Consider the following 27,784-nt stretch of genomic DNA (forward strand, 5'->3'; position numbering starts at 1 on the left):
CATTTTTGCACATACATTTATTAAGACAAAAAATTAGGTTAGTATATAACAATTTAAAAAGCATTGATAAAGTGGATTTCAGGAAACAGTCATTACAAGTTTCTTCATTGCATAGTGGAAAATAGGTAAAATCCCTTTCCCCTTCCCCTAATAAAATATTAATATATACAATACTAGTATGGCCATGATGAAGAAGAAAATAAATTATTTATAGTCCCATTGCTCATTACTGACTAATCCCAAGATTTTTCCAGACTTCAGAAGGCAACTTCTCAGTACAATTTAATGGTCAGAAATCCAAGTAGAGTACTGCACAATACAGCCCAAGGCAAAGCTGTAGAAAAAAAGGGGTTTGTATCATACAGGATCTTATATACAAATATATAGTTCATTCTAATGCATCTATCTATCTATCTATCTATCTATCTATCTATCTATCTATCTATCTATCTATCATTAATCTATCTATCATTAATCTATCTATCATTAATCTATCTATCTATCTATCTATCTATCTATCTATCTATCTATCTATCTATCTATCTATCTATCTCTAGTATCTATCCCCCACCCCCTGAAGATGGCTGGACCATGATTGTAAATACATCATTGTAAATACACACCTGTACTTTGCATCTCCCCCACCTCATTGTAGATTGTAAGTTCTCACGAGGAGGGTCATCTTATTTCGCTTTAATTATTGTATTGTTAACGTTGTTACTTATGACTGTTGTGTTTGAAACTGTTAAACTGTAAAGTGCTGCGGAATATGTTGGCGCTATATAAATAAAGATTATTATTATTATCTATCCACGGTATCTATCTATCTATCTATCTATCTATCTATCTATCTATCTATCTATCTATCTATCTATCTATCTATCTATCTATCTATCTCAGCCAGATTGAAAGGTCATAATGTAAAAAGTTACTATAATAAAATAATAGAGAATTCTATAAAATTATTATTTTATTTTGAAACATGAGTAATAAATATTAAGGACTATGTAATACATTTTCAGCCATCTTACCTGAATTGCTTACAGGACTGCTGTCCTTCACATCTGATAAAAGAAAAAACAGAATAAGGAAATAATTCACAGCGTCCTTCTTTAAATAAAATGACACAGAGAAAGAGATGGAGTTTTGATTACATACAGAAATATTGAAGGATAGCGGCGCTGTTACGTTTGACAGGGGTGGACTGCAGCAGGTGGACCCTTATATCACTTATAGGGTGAAAGGCTAAAATGATAAGAACAAGTATACACAATAAGTGTATACACACCCGTGCAATGTCCTACGTTGCTTTTAAATAATCACACTACCGATATGACATTTACCTGCTCGAGTATGTTGGATCTGGGAAATGTGCACTATCTCATGCTAAGTACAGGTATCTATTAACCCTTAATAATAATAATAATAATAATAATAATTTTTATTTATATAGCGCCAACATATTCCGCAGCGCTTTACAAATTATAGAGGGGACTTGTACATACAATAGACATTACAGCATAACAGAAATACAGTTCAAAACAGATATCAAGAGGAGTGAGGGCCCTGCTCGTAAGCTTACAAACTATGAGGAAAAGGGGAGACACGAGAGGTGGATGGTAACAATTGCTATAGTTATTCGGACCAGCCATAGTGTAAGGCTTGGGTGTTCATGTAAAGCTGCATGAACCAGTTAATTAATTTTTTTTTTTTTTTTTTTTAATATAGGCCACACAGGGATCGTTAGGTTAATGCATTGAGGCGGTAGGCCAATCTGAACAAATGAGTTTTTAGGGCACGCTTAAAACTGTGGGGATTGGGGATTAATCGTATTATCCTAGGTAGTGCATTCCAAAGAATCGGCGCAGCACGTGTAAAGTCTTGGAGACGGGAGTGGGAGGTTCTGATTATTGAGGATGCTAACCTGAGGTCATCAGCGGAGCGGAGGGCACGGGTAGGGTGGTAGACTGAGACCAGAGAGGAGATGTAGGGTGGTGCTGAGCCATGGAGTGCTTTGTGGATGAGGGTAGTAGTTTTGTACTGGATTCTTGAGTGGATGGGTAACCAGTGTAATGACTGGCACAAGGTAGAGGCATCGGTGTAACGGTTGGTGAGGAATATGATCCTGGCAGCAGCATTCAGGACAGATTGGAGCGGGGAGAGTTTGGTAAGAGGGAGGCCGATTAGTAGAGAGTTACAATAGTCCAGACGAGAATGAATAAGTGAAACAGTAAGAGTTTTTGCAGAGTCGAAAGTAAGAAAAGGGCGAATTCTAGAAATGTTTTTGAGATGCAGGTAAGAAGAGCGAGCCAGTGATCGGATGTGGGGGGTGAATGAAAGGTCAGAATCAAGGATGACCCCAAGGCAGCGGGCATGTTGCTTTGGAGTAATGGTGGAACCGCAAACGGAGATGGCAATGTCAGGCAAAGGTAGGTTAGTAGAGGGAGAAAACACGAGGAGTTCAGTTTTTGACAGGTTTAGTTTCAGATAGAGGGAGGACATGATGCTAGAGACAGCGGTAAGACAATCACTGGTGTTTTCTAATAAGGCAGGCGTGAGATCAGGAGAAGAAGTGTATAGTTGGGTGTCGTCAGCATAGAGATGGTACTGGAAGCCAAATCTACTGATTGTTTGTCCAATAGGGGCAGTATACAAAGAGAAGAGGAGGGGGCCTAGGACTGATCCTTGAGGAACCCCAACAGTAAGGGGAAGGTGAGAGGAGGAGGAACCAGCGAAACATACAGTGAAGGATCGGTCAGAGAGATAGGAGGAGAACCAGGAGAGAACGGTGTCTTTGAGGCCGATGGAGCGGAGCATAGTGAGGAGGAGCTGATGATCCACAGTGTCAAATGCTGCAGAGAGATCCAAGAGAATTAGCATGGAGTAGTGACCATTAGATTTAGCTGTTAGTAGGTCATTAGAGACTTTAGTGAGGGCAGTTTCAGTAGAGTGTAAAGAGCGGAAACCAGATTGAAGAGGGTCGAGAAGAGAGTTATCTGAGAGATAGCGGGTAAGACGGGAGTGGACCAGGCGTTCGAGGAGTTTAGAGATGAAGGGAAGATTAGAGACAGGTCTATAATTAGCGGCACAGTTTTGGTCGAGGGATGGTTTTTTAAGTAATGGATGTATGATGGCATGCTTAAAGGAGGAGGGAAAAATACCGGAAGTGAGGGAAAGGTTGAATATTTTTGTTAGGTGAGAGGTGACAGCCGGGGAAAGGGACTGGAGGAAATGTGACGGAATGGGGTCACTGGTGCAAGTGGTCGGGCGAGAAGATGCAAGGAGCCTGCTTACTTCTTCTTCTGTAACTGGTTCAAAGTCAGAGAGTGAACTAGATGCAGTGGGGGAGGGAGGACAGTGCATGGTAACCCTTAAACCACATTTCCCAGATCATGGGCTGCTTCATGTAGTTCAATGGGTTAATGTGGAATACACATGTATTCCACATTAACCCATTGAACTACATGAAGCAGCCCATGATCTGGGAAATGTGCACTATCTCATGCTAAGTACAGGTATCTATTAACCCTTAAACCATATAACGGGAAAAGTATGCAATTTTTATTAAGGAGTATATAGAAGTTTTCTTTTCTTTCAGATTACATTTTTTGCAAAAACAAGTGCCCTGAATTCGAGCAATCCAGCTCTTGATTGCAGAACAACGCTATCAATGTGTGTAAATATAGTACCGTTCCCATACAGATTATTTTAGTATCCATATTTAATATATACACTCATTTTTTTCTTTTAGTAAATACATTTATATTATCCCTGATTTGATTTGTGCCACTATCAAAATCATCCAACATACTTCATCGAGCAGGTAAATGTCATATCGAATACAAAACTCCCAGATACATATTGTGAGCGCACGAGGTTTGGCAGTAAATACGCCAAAAGACCCCGACCTCACCAAATCAGCTCAAAACAAACCATGCCAAAAGGAGAGCAATTCAGAGCAATGATTTATAAAACAAACTTTAATTGCCATAAATAATACAAAAACATATATCAAAATATAACATTATCTAATGACTAGAGCACAGGATGAATGTCCCAGGAATGCTGGAAAAGCGCCCATCCCCCCACTCCCCCAGATGTAAATACCCTTGTAATGGTATGCATAAGAAAAAGCACCTACACTATCCAACCAAGGTCACCCCAAAGCAGTGGGATTCTATAGTAATGCCATTAAGTATGGTGGTGGAAAAAGGGTGCTAGCACTTACCACTACACAGAGGTAGGGGGGGGCGGTCGGGCGATGGTCCCCAACGCACATTTTGTGGCCACCAGTGCCACTTCCTCAGGGGACTCGAGCAGGTAAATGTCATATCGGTAGTGTGATTACTTAAAAGCAACGTAGGACATTGCGCGGGTGTGTATACACTTATTGTGTATACTTGTTCTTATCATTTTAGAGTTTTGATTACAGTCTAATTGAAAATTGACAGATGGAATCAATGAATTATTATTAACTACTAGTGTTGAGCGATACCTTCCGATATCCGGAAATATCGGATCAGATTGGATCGGACCGATACCCAAAAAATATCGGGCATCGCCAATTCCGATACCGGAAACCAATGCAAGTCAATGGGACACAAATATCGGAATGTAAATAAACCCTTTCTTTCCTTTTACATCGAGTTCTGGAGGGGGCAAGAGTGTGAGCGGTGCGTGGGTGGAGACTGTGCATGTCTGTGTGTGCGGGTGGGGTCTGGACGGGCCTCTCGGGGGTCTGTGCGGGCTTGCCGGGGGTCTGGACGGGCCTCTCGGGGGTCAGTGCAGGCCTGCCGGGGGTCTGTACAGGCCTCTCAGGGTCTGTGCGGGCCTGCCGGGGGTCTGTATGGGCCTTTTGGGGGTCTGTGCGGGCCTGCCAGGGCCTGTACAGGCCTCTCGGGGGTCTGTCCCAGCCTGCCGGGGCCTGTACGGGCCTCTCGGGGGTCTGTGCGGGCTGCTGGGGCCTGTACGGGCCTCTCGGGGTCTGTGTGGGCCTGCCGGGGGTCTGTACGGGCCTCTCGGGGGTCTGTGCGGGCCTGCCAGTGGTCTTTGCGGGCCTCTCATGGGTCTTTTTGTCTGTGTGCAGGCATCATCCGATGGGACTACAAGTCCCATCGGGCTATGCCTGCTACAATAATAGTGATTGACACATTAGCCAATGATGGGACAGTAGTAGTCCCATCATCCGGCTAATGTGTTGAATGTAAAAAACAAAACAAAAACATGCATACTACATACATACAACATACATACTACACACTACATACATACTACATACATACATACTACATACATGCATACATACTACATACATTCTACATACATATATACATACTACATACATACAACATACCACATACATACTACATTCATACATACATACATACATACTACATACATACATACTACATACATACATACTACATACTACATACAATACATTCATACATTACATACAATACATACATATAGACATACAGTACATATAACATAGATTACATACTCACCATCACTTGTCACTTTGTTCCCCGAAGCCAATGTCATCTGTAAAAAATATTAAAATAACAAACAAACAATATACTCCCTGATCCGCAGAAATCCACGAGTGTCCCACGACGATCTTCCGTGGAGAACAGCAGCATCAGCTGATGTGACCGCTCTCTAGGGGCTCCAGGAATACAATGACGGGAGGAAGGTATCCTTCCGCACTGTATTCCTCCGCCACTGTAAAAAAAATAGTCCCTAGTCTCACTTTTGACATTGCTGTGTGAGAAAGTTCCCACACAGCAATTGCCATAAAGTGAGACCAGTGAACTACAGTAACATCTCAGTGATGCACTGCAGGAGCCATTGTCTCCTGTCAGTGTGTCACTGAGGGTCCTATAGAGCAGTGACATCACCCGATGTTACTGTTCTATAGGGAAGATCGTCGTGGGACACTCGTTATTAATTGGACTTTATTTTTTTTTAACTCTTTCACTACTGTAGGATTAATAATGGATAGGTGTCTTATGGAAAAAATGGAAAAAAAAAACGGCGTGGGCTCCCGCGCAATTTTCTGTTCCAGAGGGGGAAAGCCGACAGCCGGGGGCCAATATTTGTAGACTGGGAAGGGGGTAATACCCATGGCCCCTCCCGAGCTAAGAATATCAGCCCCCAGCTGTCTGCGTAGCCTTTACTGGCTATTAAAATAGGGGGACCCCCAAAAAACGACGTGGGGTCCCTCTATATTTTATAGCCAGAAAGGCTACGCAGACAGCTGCGGGCTGATATTCATAGCCTAGAGAGGGGCCATTGATATTGGCCCCCCGGCTACAAATACCAGCCCGCAGCCGCCCCAGAAATGGCGCATCAGTAAGATGCGCCAATTCTGGCACTTAGCCCCTCTCTTCCCACTCCCGTGTAGTGGTGGGATATGGGGCAATAAGGGGTTAGTGTCACCTTGCTATTGTAAGGTGACATTAAGCTGGGTTAATAATGGAGAGGCGTCAATAATACGCCTATCCATTATTAATCCTACAGTAGTGAAAGAGTTAAAAAAACATATAAAGACACAGCCAGAAAAAAGTATTTTAATATTCTTAATTTAACCATACTTACCATACTTCAGCGCCTGCAAAAAACATAAAATAATAAACCGCATATTCCCTGTTCGTCGCAGTCGAATTTATAACGAGTGTCCCATGATGATCTCCCCTATAGAACAGTGACATCAGGTGATGTCACTGCTCTATAGGACCTTCAGTGACACACTGACAGGAGACAATGGCTCCTGCAGTGCATCACTGAGATTACTCTAGTTCACTGGTCTAGGGACTATTTTTTACAGTGGCGGAGGATACCTCCCTCCTGTCATTGTATTCCTGGAGCCCCTAGAGAGCGGTCACATCAGCTGATGCTGCTATTCTCCCCGGGAGATCGTCGTGGGACACTCGTGGATGTCTGTGGATCAGGTGAGTATATTGTTTTTTTGTTATTTAAATTTTTTTTACAGATGACACTGGCTTCAGGGAACAAAGTGACAAGTGATGGTGAGTATGTACTCTATGCTATACAGTATATACTGTATGTCTATATGTATGTAATATATGTAATGTATGAATGTACTGTATGTAGTATGTATGTAGTATGTATGTAGTATGTATCTGGGGGCATCTGTGCAGTTGGTTTTGGCATCCATGGGTAAGATATGCCTATCTTTGGTATATATGCACTTTTGGCACTTTACTTCTAGCTTTATAGGAACATGGTAATTTTGCTACACGCTATACCTTATAGTGAGCCTGTTCCTCTGATAGGTACTATATTTTTTGCCCATTTACATTAGGCTCTTATACTCTATACATTTTTAGAGTACATTTTCATATGGATGGCCTACCTCTGCCAGGTTGCATCATTGCTTATTAGACCTCTCCAGTACTTTTCCGATTTTATTATGTGCACTTGTTTGTCTTGCTTGCATTTAAAATACTAATAAAGCTATAAACTTTTTCTACAGTTATTGGCTTGACATTAGTGATTATTTATTTTATTTCTATATAGCTACATTTAGTAATTTAAAGCTCTTGTTTCTTTGATATATATTCTATAGCTCTATCAGAGTATTCCTCAAAATTATGGTCATTCTATATTATCAGTTCTGGTATGTTATTATATTGTATGTAGTATGTATGTAGTATGTATGTATGTAGTATGTATGTAGTATGTATGTTGCATGAATGTAGTATGAATGTAGTATGCATGTATGTATGTATGTATGTAGTATGTATGTAGTATATATGTAGTATGTATGTATGTAGTATGTATGCTGCATGAATGTAGTATGTATGTATGTAGCATGTATGTAGTATGTTGTATGTATGCTGTATGTAGTATGTGTGTATGTATGTAGTATGTTGTGTGTATGTTGCATGTATGTTGTATGTCGTATGTACAGTATGTAGTATGTATGTAGTATGTATGTTGTATGTATGTATATTCTCCCCGGGAGATCGTCGTGGGACACTCGTGGATTTCTGCGGATCAGGGAGTATATTGTTTGTTATTTTAATAATTTTTACAGATAACACTGGCTTCGGGGAACAAAGTGATAAGTGATGGTGAGCATGTACTCAATGTTATATGTACCGTATGTCTATATGTATGTAATGTATGTAATGTATGAATGTACTGTATGTAGTATGTATGTATGTTGTATGTATGTAGTATGTATGTAGTATGTATGTTGCATGTATGTAGTATGTATGTATGTATGTATGTAGTATGTATGTAGTATGTAGTATGTATGTATGTAGTATGTATGTTGTATGTAGTATGTATGTATGTAGTATGTATGATGTATGTTGTATGTATGTAGTATGTTGTATGTGTGTTGTATGTATGTATGTAGTATGTTGTATGTATGTATGTAGTATGCATGCTGTATGTATGTAGTATGTAGGTTGTATGTATGTTGCATGTATGTTGTATGCATGTAGTATGTTGTATGTACAGTATGTATGTTGTATGTATGTAGTATGTATGTTGCATGTATGTAGTATGTTGTATGTATGTAGTATGTTGTATGTATGTATGTACTGTATGCATGTAGTATATATGTTGTATGAATGTAAGTCCGCAAGGACAGGGTCCTCTCCCCTCTGTACCAGTCTGTCACTTTATATCTGTTTACTGTAAATATCTATAACCCTGTATGTAACCCCTTTCTCATGTACAGCACCATGGAATTAATGGTGCTATATAAATAAATAATAATAATAATATGTATGTAGTATGTAGTATGTATGCAGCATGTATGCTGTATGTATGTAGTATGTTGTATGTAGTATGTACAGTATGTTTGTATTTTTTTTTTACATTCAACACATTAGCCGGATGATGGGACTACTACTGTCCCATCATTGGCTAATGTGTCAATCACTGTCATTGTAGCAGGCATAGCCCGATGGGACTTGTAGTCCCATCGGACGATGCCTGCACATAGACACAAAGACCTCCGGCAGGTCCGCACAGACACCACCCGCACACACAGACACGCAGTCTCTGCCACGCACCGCCCACCACCGACATCATTTCAGCAGCCAATCACAGCCATGCCAATAGTTAACATGGCTAACATGCCTAACAGGATGTGCCCACACTTCTTAGGATCCTCATTGGCTGAATAGAATAAAACTGGCTCATTGCATTATGGGAACTTCCGATTCCGGTATTCAATATTGTAAAAGTATCGGAACTCCGATACAGCAAATATCGGCCGATACCCGATATTGAAGTATCGGAATGCTCAACACTATTAACTACCCTTCCATTTTTTATGCAATTGTTCTGATGGTGACAACCAGTATGGTGCATCAGTGGAGATAAGAAGAAGCACTAATGTCTTTATTAGAAGCTGATGAGGCCAAGCTTCACGACTTACAATCATATGGTAGACTGATCATCACTTGATTGGTGTTTGAACTCTTGCTGCTTTTTGAAGAACATGACTGGGAATTTCAAAAAGTAAAGTTAGTATATCGATTATTACTACAGCAGGAAGGATGTTGTATAACTGCATGTTAAGAGAACATATCACAGAAATGTGTCAGAAGTTTTGATATGCTAGGTCTGAGTACTTAAATCCCTGTTAAATCCCAAAACAAGGGATAGAAGCACTCCACTGAGGATTGCTCTGCTTCACCAAAGACAGACACAATAAGTAGTAGATGTATCCTGCCTTACGTCATGGAAGAGAACCGTGCCCTACTGAGCATTTCTGCTGCTTTGTTTTAGTGTGGGGTCTCAGTCATAGGGCCCCCAGCAATCAAAAACTTATGACATGTGTCTGCGAGTATAAGTGTGGTTAATCTGTAAAAAGGATATTTTCAAGCAACTTTTGTTCTACTATTACTCTATGGTTAAAAAAAAATTGTCTTGAGGACAATGTGCAGCTAAAGCTGTAATATTAAAGTTCCCCCTCCTTACACATTTCAGTGTGGAAATATAAATGAAACGTTCAATAGTTATCAGTTTATTAAATGTCTTCCCTAGTCGTATCCAGCACATACTTGTTTTCATGCCTATTAGGCTGCCGTCACACTAGCAGTATTTGGTCAGTATTTTACATCAGTATTTTCAAGCCAAAACCAGGAGTGGGTGATAAATACAGAAGTGGTGCATATGTTTCTATTATACTTTTCCTCTAATTGTTCCACTCCTGGTTTTGGCTTACAAATACTGATGTAAAATACTGAGCAAATACTGATAGGCAGCCTTAGAGGTTTAGTACGGAACTTGTGCCTGATCCAATTCACTAAGTCATATCAAATAAGTTACTCAAATTTGAATCTAACGCTCAACTGCAAAATATTCTTGAGGACCAAGATGGCCTGTAAGATTAACATTTGGCAGCTGGAGCAGCTTGGTGGATCATGGCTTAGAATTGTTGCCTTACAGCACTGTTCAACCTTAAGCAAATTCTGCAAAATGTCCGTCTGCTCTCTCCAAGTTTGTGTGAGTCTCCTCCGGGTATAGGAGCAATAGAAACATATTTCGTAGTTACACCCTAAAAAATGTCCACTGTTTAAGAGCCTCACAGACAATAAACGGTGTGCATGGAAACCGACAAGACAAGCATAATGAAACATTTCTGCATGTATCTAGCAATCAGAAATTGCTTTCTTAACAAACAAATACCTTTCCATCACTCCCAGTCTAAGAATAAATTAATGACGTTACCAATATTAATACCTGATACAGGAATGTTTCTCACCTTAACGCAGTCATTGCCTTTTGCACACATTCGCACATCACAGAATACGTAAACGGAATCTGTTGCTTGAAACTTAAATAGGCTGAAGCGGATTCTTGCTTCGAGGGATTCTCCATTTTGCTTTATATTTGTAGAGACGTCACTGCCTGGGCAGCTGCAAAGAAACAGGAATTAAATGAAAATTACCAGTGACCAAAACCTCCCCATATGTGCACATGTCATCTAACTTGTGAGGAGGAGCTGGGGGGAAGACAGTGGTATATTGGGGTTATTCACACCTGAATCTGAGAATTTTAAGTAGAGTTGGAGTTGGGTTACATTATCACTTAACATTTACTTTTGGAGATGCCTTCATATGTCATTTGAAGCAGTTTTTTAACCTCGTGTCAAAAATGTAAAGGGTGAGATTATATTTCCCTTCTCATATTTAACCTCTTATTTTGGCACCCCTAATTGTGCTCTATCTAAGTATAATAATATTGTACATGCCATGTAAAAGAACTCTATAGTTAGGCTCGGTTCACATGTGGCTTTATCTGTCATTTTTACTGAAACATACGTGTAGGAAGGCAACAACAGACAACATGACAGAAACCCGAGGAACGCCATTATATGAAAATAGGTTCTATCTTGTGCCGCTGGGGTCTGCCATGTGACAGATATATATTTCAAAGATATATTTCATTGTCATTCCTTTTACAGAACAGAAACATAATGCCAATGTGAACCCAGCCTTAGAATTTAACAAGAGGGTCAAGCACTGTGATGCATGGAAGGGGGCAGAAATACATGTCTGACTATAGTTTTTTCATATATTTTAAAATAGCATCTTTATATACTTGCTAATGTCTAATAAAGACTGTTTAATTCACACATAGATAATTTCCTAATGTGCAACATTTTTTTACTGCAATGTAGAACACAGTTTCCCCTTTTAACAAAAGACAGAATATACAATCATCTTACCCTCCAGTCACAATATTAACAGAAGTATCAGAACTACTATTGGTTGGTGAAGCAAAACAATTCTCGACTCTCAGTGCAAACAAATTTCCATCTGCGCCAGTGACGAATAATCCCAGAAAGATGTCCGTCCCCACTGTCAAAAGATCATCTTGAGTAAATGGAATGTTATATGATGAATCTCTATATGCTGCCATGGTAAGATCAAATGATCCCGTTCCATTGATGCCTGGAATGGTAGTAGTGCTAAAAAAGGGAGTCAGAAAAGAGAAATTAATGTAATGCATCAATTTATTATGAACAGAAAATTAAAGTTTTAGTCATTATTCCTAAAATGTGAATGATGTCTTTATATTTAGTGGAACGCTCACTTAAGGTTTCATCTCTACATTATCTAGTGACAGGCTGAAGAGAATGACAGAGCTGACATAGAAAACAGCTGTGCCGAGGATGAAGTTGTATCATGGTAGCAAAACACGAAGGGCCCAAAAGATCAATTGATCTGATATCATTTTTCCAGTGCTGTTAACTAGAGTTGAGCGAATATATTCGGAATCTGTTGCCGAATCTAAATTTGCCAAATTTGTGCCATATTGGTACCCTAACCATGCCGAATGTATGTTTGATGATCGGTTCCGAAATATTCGTTCTTTTCTATGCCCATTGACTCCAATGACGTTCGGCTGTGTCCAATCATAATTGGAACCAAATTTTGAAAAATTTGCTCAACTCTACTGTTAACCCCTTCCCACCGCTGCCAATTTCCATCTTTTCATTTTCATTTTTTCCTCCCCTCATTCCTAGAGCCATAACATTTGTATTTTTCGGTCCATATACATATATGAGGGCTCACTATAAGTTGTACGTTTGAGTGAAATTATTCATTTTACCCCATAGTGAACTGGAAAGTAGGAAAAAAAATTCCAAGTGCTATTAAATTGTGAAAAAAAGCAATTCTGACATTTTTTTTTTAAATTATTGTTATGGTGTACATTATATGGTAAAAATGACCTCGCAATATGATTATGTTCATCAGTACGATTATCGCAAAACCAAACATGTCCAGTTTTTTAATATTAGTGATGAAGAAAATCAGAACTTAAAAAAAAAAATTTTCTGATCGTGTCATCATTTTCCAAGACCCATAACGTCTTCATTTTTTGGTTGATAAAGCTGTGTGGGGCTTATTTATGGGTTTTTTTTTTATACCATTTTGAGATAGATGTAACTTTTTGATCTCTAGTTAGGGCATTTTATTTGTAGTATTGCAGCGGCCAAAAACATTTTTTTTCTTTAATTTTTTCTGTTTATGATGTTTACCAATCGTGTTAATTTTTTTAGATTTTGATAGATTGGATGCAGCGATACTGCTCAATTATTTTTTTTTTTTTATCTTTATTTTTTAATGGGAGGGATCTGAACTTTTATGTATTTTAGTATTTATTTGTCACCTGAGGAAGCTTGAACCTGCTTTTAGCATACATACAGTAGCTGTACCACCGCATTGCTGGATAGAGTGAAAATCACAGTTTCCTTTGAAGCCTAGCCCAGGCTGTCATAGCAACCTTCAGTGACCCATACTGGGGCGCTGTTAATGCCTCTGTCAGAGACTGACAGCAACATTGAACAGGGTGGTGCAAAAACGCATGTTTTAGCACCACAAAAAAAAACACATATTCTTTACTTGCAGATTTTCCTCATAGACTTGAATGAAATGAGGAAAATCCACAGGTAAAATATGATATGCACAGCGCAAACTACACAATATAAATATTATCTTATTATTTGCTGCAGTTTTTATGCCTTTCTCCCATATTTGATGTGTTTTTGCTGCAGATGTGACATCGTTTTTTAATGTGGTTTTATAGAGCAGAAACCTTTTAATTCTGCACTAAAAAATGTGTAGTGAGCAAGGCTGCACCTGCTAGAGGGGTTCCGGCCGGGAGTATACATATTGCATACATGACCGCCGTTTCTGCCGCAGATACCAGCAAATTCTTGAAGCCCATGGTGATTTTAAGGTGCATAAAATGAGTTGCTTTCCCTTTTTCACTTTTTTTTTATAGAGGAGACAGGTAGATGAAAAACAAATCACAAAGTGTGCCACCCACCATTTTTTTGTAATTGACTGTGTTTTATTAATAACATATTAAATGTACCTTATTAAGATGATATAGCAAAATAATTGTAATAATAATGTCAGTTTATGTTCAATTACTTCAGCTGGATGGGTTTTTTTTAGAAAAAAAAGATTTTTGGAACACCTTTTTCTGACACTCCATTTTTACACCAATTACACCAATGTAGTTTTCTTGAGCAAATAATATTTTGTTAGCAAAGTGACACATGTTCTATATAAATGAATACTGTAATTAATAAATACAGTGGGGCAAAAAAGTATTTAGTCAGTCAGCAATAGTGCAAGTTCCACCACTTAAAAAGATGAGAGGCGTCTGTAATTTACATCATAGGTAGACCTCAACTATGGGAGACAAACTGAGAAAAAAAAATCCAGAAAATCACATTGTCTGTTTTTTTATCATTTTTTTTGCATATTATGGTGGAAAATAAGTATTTGGTCAGAAACAAACAATCAAGATTTCTGGCTCTCACAGACCTGTAACTTCTTCTTTAAGAGTCTCCTCTTTCCTACACTCATTACCTGTAGTAATGGCACCTGTTTAAACTTGTTATAAGTATAAAAAGACACCTGTGCACACCCTCAAACAGTCTGACTCCAAACTCCACTATGGTGAAGACAAAAGAGCTGTCAAAGGACACCAGAAACAAAATTGTAGCCCTGCACCAGGCTGGGAAGACTGAATCTGCAATAGCCAACCAGCTTGGAGTGAAGAAATCAACAGTGGGAGCAATAATTAGAAAATGGAAGATATACAAGACCACTGATAATCTCCCTCGATCTGGGGCTCCATGCAAAATCCCACCCCGTGGGGTCAGAATGATCACAAGAATGGTGAGCAAAAATCCCAGAACCACGCGGGGGGACCTAGTGAATGAACTGCAGAGAGCTGGGACCAATGTAACAAGGCCTACCATAAGTAACACACTACGCCACCATGGACTCAGATCCTGCAGTGCCAGACGTGTCCCACTGCTTAAGCCAGTACATGTCCGGGCCCGTCTGAAGTTTGCTAGAGAGCATTTGGATGATCCAGAGGAGTTTTGGGAGAATGTCCTATGGTCTGATGAAACCAAACTGGAACTGTTTGGTAGAAACACAACTTGTCGTGTTTGGAGGAAAAAGAATACTGAGTTGCATCCATCACACACCATACCTACTGTAAAGCATGGTGGTGGAAACATCATGCTTTGGGGCTGTTTCTCTGCAAAGGGGCCAGGACGACTGATCTGGGTACATGAAAGAATGAATGGGGCCATGTATCGTGAGATTTTGAGTGCAAACCTCCTTCCATCAGCAAGAGCATTGAAGATGAAACGTGGCTGGGTCTTTCAACATGACAATGATCCAAAGCACACCGCCAGGGCAACGAAGGAGTGGCTTCGTAAGAAGCATTTCAAAGTCCTGGAGTGGCCTAGCCAGTCTCCAGATCTCAACCCTATAGAAAACCTTTGGAGGGAGTTGAAAGTCCGTGTTGCCAAGCGAAAAGCCAAAAACATCACTGCTCTAGAGGAGATCTGCATGGAGGAATGGGCCAACATACCAACAACAGTGTGTGGCAACCTTGTGAAGACTTACAGAAAACGTTTGACCTCTGTCATTGCCAACAAAGGATATATTACAAAGTATTGAGATGAAATTTTGTTTCTGACCAAATACTTATTTTCCACCATAATATGCAAATAAAATGTTAAAAAAACAGACAATGTGATTTTCTGGATTTTTTTTTCTCAGTTTGTCTCCCATAGATGAGGTCTACCTATGATGTAAATTACAGACACCTCTCATCTTTTTAAGTAGTGGAACTTGCACTATTGCTGACTGACTAAATACTTTTTTGCCCCACTGTATATACTTAATAAATGTATAGTTGTATGCCCAGGGGGAACAATTAAACCTATAAATATGTCATGCAACCAGAATATAATGAGAATAAATGCATTAGTTTGTTAGTACAAAAAGTGAAGACTTAGGCTGCCATCACACTATCAGTATTTGCTCAGTATTTTACATTAGTATTTGTAAGCCAAAACCAGTGACGTAGCTGGGCAATATACTACGTGGCTGGGCAATATACTATGTGACTGGCCAATATACTACGTGGCTCTGTGCTGTATACTACGTCGCTGGGCAATATACTACATGGCTGGGCAATATACTACGTGGCTGGGCAATATACTATGTGACTGGCCAATATACTACGTGGCTGGGCAATATACTACGTGACTGGGCAATATACTATGTGGCTGGGCAATATACTATGTGACTGGCCAATATATTACGTGGCTGGGCAATATACTACGTGGCTGGGCAATATACTATGTGGCTGGGCAATATACTACGTGGGCTGTGCAATATACTACGTAGCTGGGCAATATACTTCGTGACTCAGCAATATACTACATGGCTGGGCAATATACTACGTTGCTGGGCAATATACTACGTCGCTGGGCAATATACTACGTCGCTGGGCAATATACTATGTGGTTGGGCAATGTACTACATAGCTGGGCAATATACTATGTAGCTGGGCAATATACTACGTGGCTGGGCAATATACTACGTGGGCTGTGCAATATACTACGTGGCTGGGCAATATACTATGTGGCTGGACAATATACTACGTGGCTGGGCAATATACTACGTGGTTGGGCAATATACTACGTGGCTGGGCAATATACTACGTGGACATGCATATTCTAGGATACCCGATGCGTTAGAATCGGGCCACCAGCTAGTATATATATATTTATTATGTATGTGTGGGAAAAAATCCCAATGGATTATTCAAAAAGTCATGAAAGGCTACATAGTGAACTATATTACATCAAGAAATGTAAAGAGAAATAATGTAGTAAGATTCAAGTAAACATATTGGGTACAAAATGAATGCAGACCCCACAGCATGGCTGATGGACCTGGCCTGCGTTTCGCTGGTGGCTTTGATGAGGCTTTTTGTGACTAATAAACTAATTTGTTTTCATTATATTCTGGTTGCATCTCATATATATAAGTTTAATAAATGAATATTGGTAATATACTTACCCAGGGGCGGCCACATACAGAAGAGGGCCCCTGTACAAAACATTATATGGGCCTTTTACAATCCAATAACTAATAATGTACAATTCTACCTGAAATGGGCCCCCTTATCTACTGGGCCACTGCATAGGTTGCACCAATGGTATATCCGCCCCTGTACTTACCCTACCAGAGGATGTAGGGTCATATTTAAAGCAATCTGCATAGTCAGGTTGTAGGCACATGTGAAATTGAAGCGGAGAGGATTCACCGTGATGAGTTTATTTGGGAGAATATCAATGTGGATGGTATTGGAGAAATAGATTATTTTGGATTCATTCTAAACAAATAAAATAGAGAAAGGGTCCAGTGTAAGTTCACAATATTGTTTTCTGGAATGTATTTGATGATCAAACACATTTCTGCCAATTTAATAGTAAAGCTAGTGTTTTCCAAATTAAACATGTAAAATTAATATTGACAATTGTAACATCAATTACATACGGTAATTTTGTCTTGAAAATAATAGGGGACAGATTTATCTGCGATGTTAAAACCAAACTTTGACTTTCAATCAAAATTTGACATGCATGAATAGCACCATTTTACAGTTAAGGCAGAGAATAAATGAAAAAATGGAATTAAATTCTGAATACATTGCATTATATATCTTATACCGATCCTTATTTAAAGCCTGTACTGAGGCTAAATGCGGCAATCACAATTCTACAAGCTCCAAAGCTGTAATCTCATAGCATTGCTTGCTCATTGATTGTCTTCATCGATCTTGTCCTGGTGTTTGGCTCTGGGAATTGGACTGCTTACTTCAGGCTCAGAAATATATTCGTTAGGCCTCATTCACACGTCAGTATTCGGGATCAGTGTTTATATGCCAAAATCAGGAGTGGAATTAACAGAGAAAAACTATTAAAAGATTGACACCTGTTCTGTGTTGTGGAGACACTCCTGGTTTTGACATGCAAATACTGATGAAATACTGATAAAAATACTGATGTGTGAATAAAGCCTTTCCCTACACTGGAGAAGCTAGTTCATGGGAAGTTATCATCCGAAAATGACCTAGTGTTTTAGTAAGGCTTTCGTGTGAAATGTATTTGTTTTTGGCAATGACTTTTTCTCCATATTACAAGCTGTAAAAAAGATGGGAAAAAAATCTTGCTATTTTCACACAGGCAAATTGTTTATTTTTAGTCTTTAAAGGGAACCTGTCACCTGAATTTGGCGGGACCGGTTTTGGGTCATATGGGCGGAGTTTTCAGGTGTTTGATTCACCCTTTCCTTACCTGCTGGCAATCTTGCCTTGTGCAGGCATGTACTAAGGAGGACAGAGAATGAACTTCAATCCAATATTTCGGCCAGCATGCAGCCAGCGGGTAAGGAAAGGGTGAATCAAACACCCGAAAACTCCGCCCATATGACCCAAAACCAGTCCCGCCAAATTCAGGTGACAGGTTCCCTTTAACTTCCTACTTTTATTTCAAGAAATCAACATGGGCATGAGGCAGAATGAACAAATTCCTACTGGTGATGAGTGAGTGTGCTCGAATACTATGTTTGAGTCATTACGGCTGCATGTGTCGCGGCTGTTAGCCTGTTTGTTAGGCAATCCCAGCATGTGTCGCGGCTAAGACATGCAGCCGCGGCGACTCGAACATAGTATTCGAGCACATCCAAGATACTCTATTAGCACACAAGAGTGCTAGGATAACGTCAATCTGTCGTATTGAGGCATATAGGTGTTACCTCTCATTATAATTCTGCCTCTGACGATAAGGAGTCTATTGAAAACTCTTTCTCAAAACAGCGGGAAGTATGAATCAAAAAAGCCCTAGTAGCTGATGTGAAAATTGCAAAATTACTAATCTTGTTTTTGTAACAAAGATCATGATATGAAAAAAAAACCTTTGCCAAAATAAAAAAATGCACGGATTTACAGGTCATTTTCTGATGGTGGCTTCCCTCTTCATGTAAGCTGCTAGTGGTGTGTATGACAACAAGGTTACTTCCATTGCCAGATAGCAGCACTTTGAGAGCAGCTCTGAACTATCATACCATCATCAGCTGTAACTCTGAAAAAGTAATGACGCATTTACAACACCACTCAATTTTTCACATTTCAATCAATTGGGGCAGACATCTGAGGCTTTGGTTAGGTTACAAAACATTTAGTACTAATTTGTTAGGAAAATGGAAAATGTAGGGTTTATTTGTGTTAAAGAAATTGTTATTATATGGTTCTTGGTGATTATTTCCCTTTAACAAGTGGATTCCACATGTCATATATAACAGGAATCTGATGAAATATGAAAGCAATAATGGAAATTCTCTGCCCTTGATCAGGAAATAGCAGCATTTTGGACATGGCGTATTTTCGCTCCATCCAAGAAGCTGAGTTCTAATCCTGCAGGTAAATTCGCATGTAATGAATTGCTATGGGTGAGACTCCTAAATACGCACCACGGGTGGTTTACGCAGTGTCAGGAAGAAGCACAGTGGGCATGGGATTCATATAACTCCCATCCACTGTGCTGGTAATGTAGAACACAGCGTTTGGGATGCAGCGTTCATGCACTGCAACCAAAATGCTGCTATTGCTGATCGTGGGCACGTACCCTTAAAGATTAAGTGAAAAAAAAGAAAATATTTTACCGTAATAATGTTTCCGCACCAGCCGGATGTCAATTCTGCTAGGATATGATCGACTCTAACATGGTTATCAGCTGTGCTATACAGAACGTTGCATTCAGATGTATTTTTTCCAATATATATTGTTGTATAATCATATTTAAGATAAGTCAGGAGGCATCTATTGATGGAGACTAGCATGACATCAGATTCACATGCCACTACTGGACTCAGGTCGCTAATTGCTGGGAAGATAAAAAGTGACAGTATTTTAATTATTGATTTAATTTATTCATCACATTATTATGTTGTACATGAAACTGATTCCTGTGCCTAAAACAAGCTGCATGCATGCTTTGTAAGAATAGTCCTAGCACTTGTAAACTATATGAAGGTATGTACTGTATGCATGCATATATATATAAATGTATGTAAATCCCATTGAACGCATGTGGAGAGATCTTAAAATTGCTGTTGGGATAAAGTGCCTTCAAATATGAGAGACCTGGGGCTGTTTACAAAATGAGAATTGTCCAAAATTCCAGTTGAGAGGTGGAAGAAGCTTGTTGATGGTTATAAGAAGCGATTGATTGCAATTATTTGTTCCAAAGGGTGTGCATCCATCCAAATATTAGGCTGAGGGTGCCAACAATTTTTGTCTGGACCATTTTTGGATTTTTCTGTGAAATGATATTCAATTTTGCTTCTTTTCTCTGTTTTATGTGTTGTTTCAATACACACAAAAGAAATAAACATGTGTATAACAAAACGTGTTTTGGCAGCAGATAGAAAGTCATCATGGTGACAAATGCATATCACTGCTGCGGCCAATCACTGAGGTGGTGACATCGGCACTGAGCTCAGTGATTAGTTGCAGTGGTTATGTGCGTTTGCATTATTATAAACCTATTTATATTTCTGCTGATAGAGTTGTAGAAAAATCGGTAACTTTTTTTGGTAACATTTGGGGCATATGTGACTTTTTTATCACTTTTTATTACAGTTTTTGTGAGACAACGTGACATCAAATATAACTACCGTAATATGGCATTATTTTTCAACTTTCCCCCCCAAAACCAGTTTTCACCTTCCCGAGCAGGCAAAATTTAACAATTCTTACCAGTGTCACTTTATGAATCTGAGATTGTTTTTTTGTGACACATTGTACTTTCTATTAGTGGGAAATTTAGGACAAATTATTTTGCTATAATTTCTGAAAATATCGGAATTTTGGTAAAAATGTTGAAAATTTGTCAATTTTCAAAATGTCAATTTTTATATCATTAAACCAGTCAGTCATGCTGTACCAAATAATTTATAAATAACATTTCCCACATGTCTACTTTACTTCTGCATCATTTTCGAAACATTTATTTTTTTTTGCTAGGAAGTTAGAAGGGTTAAAAATTTATAAGCAATTTCTCATTTTTTCCAACAAAATTTGCAAAACATTTTTTTTTATGACAGAAAATACCCAAAAGTATTTTTATTTTTAGGTTTGTGATATGGAGAAAAAAAAATAAAAAAAAATGTTCACAAAATACATTTAACACAGCAACATGAGTTAAACAATGGGTCATTTTTTTATATCACATTTCCTTTGAGAAGACTGAGATTTTTTTTCATCTGAAAAATATAAATTACATTTTCAAAATAAAAAAACACAATTAACATAAATATTGGATTAAAACAAGGATGATTTTTTGATAATACTTCTGCTGACACCTTTATAGGCTCTGTCGGCATATATATATATCGGTATATACAGTATGTCCGAACGTTTAACTAAATGCAATGTGGAAGCACACTAATGTGTATGGGGTCCTGAACAAAATTATAGAATTATGTCACTTTGTGCAAAATACTTTTTGGCATTCCTGAAAAGATGCATAAAGAAATAATACAATTTAGTAACATCCATTGCTTTTCATATCCTATATATACACACTATATATACATATACATAACACAGCGTAACATTATAATGAATGCTTGTCTAGCAATATTTACAGATTGCATACTTCACTTACTTTTGTTTTTGTAAAAGGTGCCATTACACACACATTCTCCTGATGTGCATATTTCATCGTCAGCACATGATGGATTACATAAACTTACATCTGAAATAAATAAAAAGAAATGTACACAAGCCTTCACAAAAAAGAAAGGCTCAGGTAAAAGTAGACTTTGGCTTAGGCCGGTTTCACACGTCAGTGGCTCCGGTACGTGAGGTGACAGTTTCCTCACGTACCGGAGCCACTGACACACGTAGACACATTCAAATCAATGCATCTGTGCAGATGTCATTGATTTTCTGCGGACCGTGTCTCCGTGTGCCAAACACGGAGACATGTCAGTGTTCGTGAGAGCACACGGATTACACGGACCCATTAAAGTCAATGAGTCCGTGTAAAACACGTACCGCACACGGACGTTGTCCGTGTGCAGTCTGTGTGCCATGCAGGAGACAGCGCTACAGTAAGCGCTGTCCCCCCCATATGAGCGGTCACGTGGGGCCGCCGATTACAGTCATGAATATGCGGCTCCACCTCCCATAGAGGTGGAGCCGCATATTGATTACTGTAAATGAGCGGCCCCACGTGACCGCTCATACAGTAGAAGGTGCGGCCAGGACAGGAAGCAGCGCCAGCCAGCGAGGGAGCCGGGTGAGTATTTTAATAACAGCGGGCGGGCGCACAAGGGGTGGGAGGGGGGTGGGGACATGGATCTTTATGTTAAACATGAGAAACAAAAAAAAGGATTATTCATATCTTCTCTACAGCAAACGCTGCTGCAGAGAAGATATGAATGGCGGCTTCAGCACCACGTGGGGGGGACAGCGCTTATCTCTAGCGCTGTCTCCTGCACGGTGCCTGTGGTACCCAGTGGGCACACGGGCGGCACACGTGTGCCGCACGTGTGCCACACTGATGTGCCACAGAAACGCACGGGCACACGGACACGGATAATTCCGGTACCGATTTTTCCGGTACCGGAATTATCTGGACGTGTGGGACTGCCCTAACGGGGCCTTTTTTTCTTACTTGTGCAGCAGACAGCAGTTGTGTTGTAGAAATAATCAGGGGGGCAGCAGTCATTGGATTCTGATAGGCAGACATCTGGTGTTGTGGGGACACAAGAGTCTATGGCATTTATGCAGAAACATGGACCAGTTTCACAGGATCCACCACAGGTATCACAAGCTACAATGGGGCCATCTGTAAAGGCAAGAACATAATATTTAACATCATATTTAAGGAGTAACCATCGTTTTAATTTTTATCTCCTGAATCAATAGTACACATGAAAATAAGGAACTTTATATTCCGAGAAATTTACTTCTTTCTCTCCCATGGCTGATTTAATTTTCAAAGTTCTCAAATCACGGGTAAAATTACCGAGATGAGAGATAGAAATTGCTACTGGTAAGATTCTATGTATATGGGGAGGTGGAGAAAGAGCTAGAGGCTGATATCATCCCTCCTTCAGTCTATACAGAATCTCATCAGTAGCCACTGTCATCTCCTATGTCAGTAATGTCAAAATCTGTCTTTTTCTGAAGTCAGACTTTATCCAAGAAGTGACAATTTTGAGACTAGATGATCAGTCCAGGAGGAGAAAGAAGCAGATTTCTCTGATAAGATATATTACAAAGATGCTCATTTTCGGGTCTACTGCTGATTTATAAAATAAAAATGATAGTAACTCTTTAATCTTTACTATACAAAGGTAATAAAACAATCTAGGCGCATATGGTAAGAAGACGAGAAGCGTGTGGGTGACTATGGCAGTGACAACTCATTGTATCTTAATCGTAAATGTTCAAGAATCCAATGCAGTTACCCTATATCTAAACACTGAGCAAGATAAAGACTCTATCCACTCAAACAGGCACTGAGCACTAGGGGCACATGCCCCGTCATCCCCTCCCGCACTTTCCTTATGCTGCATCCCTGTAAAAAGAGAGCTATTTTATAGTAGGAATCTATTATTGGTATTTTATTCAGACTAAAACCTTCGTTCATCATTGTCAAGCTGTGTGCCTTTTTACGACGTTGCATATTATTCACAGCCAACAATGAACAATGTGAATCTAAACCTGAGGCAGGAAAAACTTGTGTTCTGTCCTGAATAAATCGAGAGCAATATTGAATAGTATGTAATACGCAGTGGGATTTCTACAAGTACTATATGAGCTTTCTCTAAGTCCTACAAGCAATAATTAGCTAATGTAATCTAGTCTGCTTCCCAGTAAAGTGAGAATGTTTGTTACAGAAAAATGTTATAAATTCAGAATGAAAGGTTATATACTCACCGTAGCATCCAGCTTCTAAGAGAGAGAGAGAAAAAGAAATAATATGGGATTACTATTGTTAGTGCTAATGTAATAACAACAACACATATATACATTTTATTTAACACCTTAGTTCCCATTTGTCCACTAATGGACAAGCCCTGCTTAAACTATTGAGGACCCCATTTACAATAGATGCAATCTATACTGTGCCGTCTCGGTGATGTCAACACTCCCAGAGAGTGACGTGACTTGTCGTGTCACATGAAGGCTGCAACCAATGAGTATTCGCTGATTGGCTGCAGCTATTACTATTTCATCACAGCATCCACCCTGACGGAATATTGATGAGCTGCAGCCAGAGAGCATCTGCTGATTGGCTGCAGCCTGCATGTGACACAAGTCACGTCACTCTCTGGGATCAACGATGACGAAATAGCTGGAATGGTGTCGCTGCAGGAGGTGAGTATCCACTCATAATATTCTAACTGCACTCCTGAGTTCTCAAGTTGGGGTTGTCCAGTAGTAGGCAAGCCATGTAAGGAATGGCTTCCTATGTGAGCAGAATATAAACACATTCATGAAATGCAACATGCACAAACAAAAAAGATTAAAGTTGAATCTGTCTGCCACATCGGCTCTCATGTCGAAAAATATGAAATGTAAAAGCTGAGGCTTGTTGTGACACATGAGAATGCATTGCTGAGAATGATGGTTTTTTTGTGTTGCACTAAGGATCATTTCATCTGATGATTAAGTGTTTTGATAATTGGGAAATGAACATTTTTAAGAACTTTCTTTCACGATAATATTTCAGTGTATTTGCAGTCTAAGAGCTCGCTCACACTTGCGATAAAAAATCGGATTGCACTCGACCCAATGTTAAACTATAGGACAGCTCACACATGCGATTATTTTCTCATGTCAATTCGGCATGTGAGAGGATTGGAGCACGGAACACTGACACTCCCAGCAGAGAAGGAGCTGAGGGTCATTACCATATCACATCCAATGCTCTCACATGAGAGAGTCACCAGATGCCACACACTAATGGGACCCCAGCCTAAGAGCCAGCAAACAAGAAAAACCAGGTCAAATTACATGTTTTAGTAGAATACAAAGCAAAGCACAGGGGCGATAGATAGATAGATAGATAGATAGATAGATAGATAGATAGATAGATAGATAGATAGATAGATAGATAGATAGATAGATATGAGAGAGGAACGGGTGTATCTCACAAAATTAGAATATCATCAAAAAGTTAGGCAATTCATTTGAGTTCTTCAATACAAAAAGTAAAAGTCATATATTATATAGAGTCATTACATACAAAGTGATGTATTTCAAGTGTTTATTTCTGTTAATGTTGATGATTTTGTCTTACAGTCAATGAAAACCCAAAAGTCATTATCTCAGTAAATTAGAATACTTTATAACATCAGCTTGAAAAAAAATTATTTTAAAATCGAAAATATTGGCCTACTGAAATGTATGTTCAGTAAATGCGCTCAATACTTGGTCGTGGCTCCTTTATCATCAGTTACTGCATCAATGCAGCGTGGCATGGAGGCGATAAGCCTGTGGCACTGCTGAGGTGTTATGGAAGCCCAGGTTGCTTTGATAGCAGCTTTCAGCTCGTCTGCATTTTTGGGTCTGGTGTCTCTCATCTTTCTCATGACAAACCATCACTGATTGTGGAAACTTCACAGTAGACCTCAAGCAGCTTGGATTGTGGCCTCTCCACTCTTCCTCCAGACTCTGGCACCTTCATTTCCAAGGTCTAGTGTGAAGTTTCCACAATCAGTGATGGTTTGTCATCTTCTGGTATAGGTACACCAGGAAATTTTAGAGCACTTCATGCTTTCCTCTGCCGACAAGCTTTTTGGAGATGGAAATTTATTTCTCCAGCAGGACTTGGCACCAGTCCACACTGCCAAAAGTACCAATTCCTGGTTTAAAAACAAGAGTATCACTGTGCTTGACTGGACAGCAAACTTGTCTGACCTTAACCCCAGAGAGAATCTATGGAGTATTGTCAAGAGAAAGATGAGAGACACCAGACCCAACAATGCAGATGAGCTGAAGACTGCTATCAAAGCAACCTGGGCTTCCATAACACCTCAGCAGTGCCACAGGCTGATCGCCTCCATGCCACGCCACATTGATGCAGTAATTGATGCAACCAAGTTTTGAGTGCATTTACTAAACATACATTTCAGTAGGCCAACATTTTGGATTTTAAAATCATTTTTTCAAGCTGGTGATATAAAGTATTCTAATTTACTGAGATAATGACTTTTGGACTTTCATTGGCTGTAAGCCGCAATCATCAACATTAACAGAATTAAACACTTGAAACAGATCACTCTGTAATGACTCTACATAATATATGAGTTTCACTTTTTGTGTTGAATAACTGAAATAAATTTACTTTTTGATGATGTTCAAATTTTGTGAGATGCACCTGTAGATAGACAGATAGATAGACAGACAGATAAATAGATAATAGATAGATAGATAGATAGATTACATGTAGATATCTAGATAGGCAGAAAGATAGACAGACAGACTGACAGATAGATAGATAGATAGATAGATAGATAGATAGATAGATAGATGACATGTAGACAGATAGATAGAATGAGATTCATAGCAAACTACTAGTTACATATTGTAGAAATACATAGGTGAATGTGAGTTATATTAGCAAACAATAAAGACTAGTGCTTTCAACTTGATCACCCCCAGCATGTTCCAAATAAGAAGAACCACCATAAAGGCACGTGACTACTAAATTTGGTATTGACTTGCTACATTGTTAATAAGACAATACAGGAATCAAAGGTTTATAAAGGAAATCTTTACCATGTGCCTATCCAATTTCTTAAAGTGTTTGTGGAACAATTGTTGCTGCCATCTTTTTAAATTAAAAAAAAACTTACCATTAGAACTTGGTATAAATTTAAAGGGTTTGTCCGGAGCTTACCAACTGATAACCTGCCATTATTTACACAGAGCAGAGTTCTCAGGAGCTGAATTCCCTCCACATGTAGTCGATGCCGACAATGTTAAGTAACCGACATCTGTCTCTAACGTTAAACAGTGGTTTGTGCTGATCATCCACCATTGCTCTAAACCATTTAGATGCCACTGCCAATCTCTGACAGCAGCATTTGGAGCAATTGCTGGTGAAAATTACAAAAAAAATTCTTTACAAACTCCTGTTTTTGTTTTTTCATCACTTAAAAAAATAATTTGAAGTTTGGTATTGCTATAATTGTACTGACTTAAAGAATCACGGTGACAGATCATTTTAACCATGCAATGAACTCGGTAAAAACAAAATCCAAAAACAACAATAGAATTGCTTTTCATCACACTTTTAATTTTTAGTACATTGTATGATAAAATAATTTGCGCCATTCAAAGCTACAACTTGTTCCACACAGTAAATAGCCTTCATATGGCCACACGGATCGAAAAATAAAAAGTTATTGCTTTTGGAATAAGGGAAGGAATATATGAAAGAAAAAAAAAAAGAAAAATTGTCTGGTCCTTAAGGTGCTAAGTATAAAAATACTTTAGATTTAACTCTTCTGTGGTAATTTAGTGCTCGTTAATGTAAGTTAGTTGTAATCGCCCCAATTGAAAATGAATAAACGAAGCAAATATGTCAAAATAAAACTATCTTAGCTAATGACAGCCCAGCATCTGGCTATTCAATAACGTCCATCATCCCAACAAATTAAGACGTATTATTCCATATGAATATATAGAGTTCAGGCTTTATATACATATGCATATAAAATAGAACTATCTTACCAGCATATTTCAGAGCGGCCACCAGAACAACGATGTAGAGTAAATTCATCTTTGCACCCTTGTACAGAATGACAATTCTAGCTAGGGTCTGCTGTAATGTTCCCTTCCAAGCCTCACTTATATAGTGGTAAAGGGGGAGAGG

The 27,784-nt window shown here is 39.0% G+C and overlaps 1 protein-coding gene across 1 annotated transcript; it reads right to left on the reverse strand.

Moving 5' to 3' along the window:
* LOC138669733 (uromodulin-like) lies at positions 1-27,784 on the reverse strand. The gene is made up of 11 exons (XM_069756452.1): positions 27,643-27,784; positions 23,839-23,853; positions 22,568-22,741; positions 21,554-21,643; positions 19,548-19,768; positions 17,063-17,217; positions 11,720-11,962; positions 10,754-10,907; positions 9,422-9,488; positions 1,032-1,064; positions 1-334 (listed from the first exon to the last, which is right to left on the reverse strand). Exons 1-11 carry the CDS (start codon positions 27,689-27,691, stop codon positions 273-275), a joined length of 1,263 nt encoding a protein of 420 aa, XP_069612553.1. The 5' UTR covers positions 27,692-27,784; the 3' UTR covers positions 1-272.

Source organism: Ranitomeya imitator, chromosome 3 (genome assembly GCF_032444005.1).
Source record: "Ranitomeya imitator isolate aRanImi1 chromosome 3, aRanImi1.pri, whole genome shotgun sequence".
Taxonomy (NCBI): domain Eukaryota; kingdom Metazoa; phylum Chordata; class Amphibia; order Anura; family Dendrobatidae; genus Ranitomeya; species Ranitomeya imitator.

Bases quoted from the DNA above. Each gene is read 5' to 3' on its own strand.
- LOC138669733 (XM_069756452.1), bottom strand. From the start codon at position 27,691: ATGAATTTACTCTACATCGTTGTTCTGGTGGCCGCTCTGAAATATGCT. The intron at 17,218-19,547 runs GTAAAATATTTT...TTATTTGTTTAG, and splicing joins GGTGCGGAAACATTATTACG to AATGAATCCAAAATAATCTA. The intron at 10,908-11,719 runs GTAAGATGATTG...GTTTCTTTGCAG, and splicing joins GTTAATATTGTGACTGGAGG to CTGCCCAGGCAGTGACGTCT.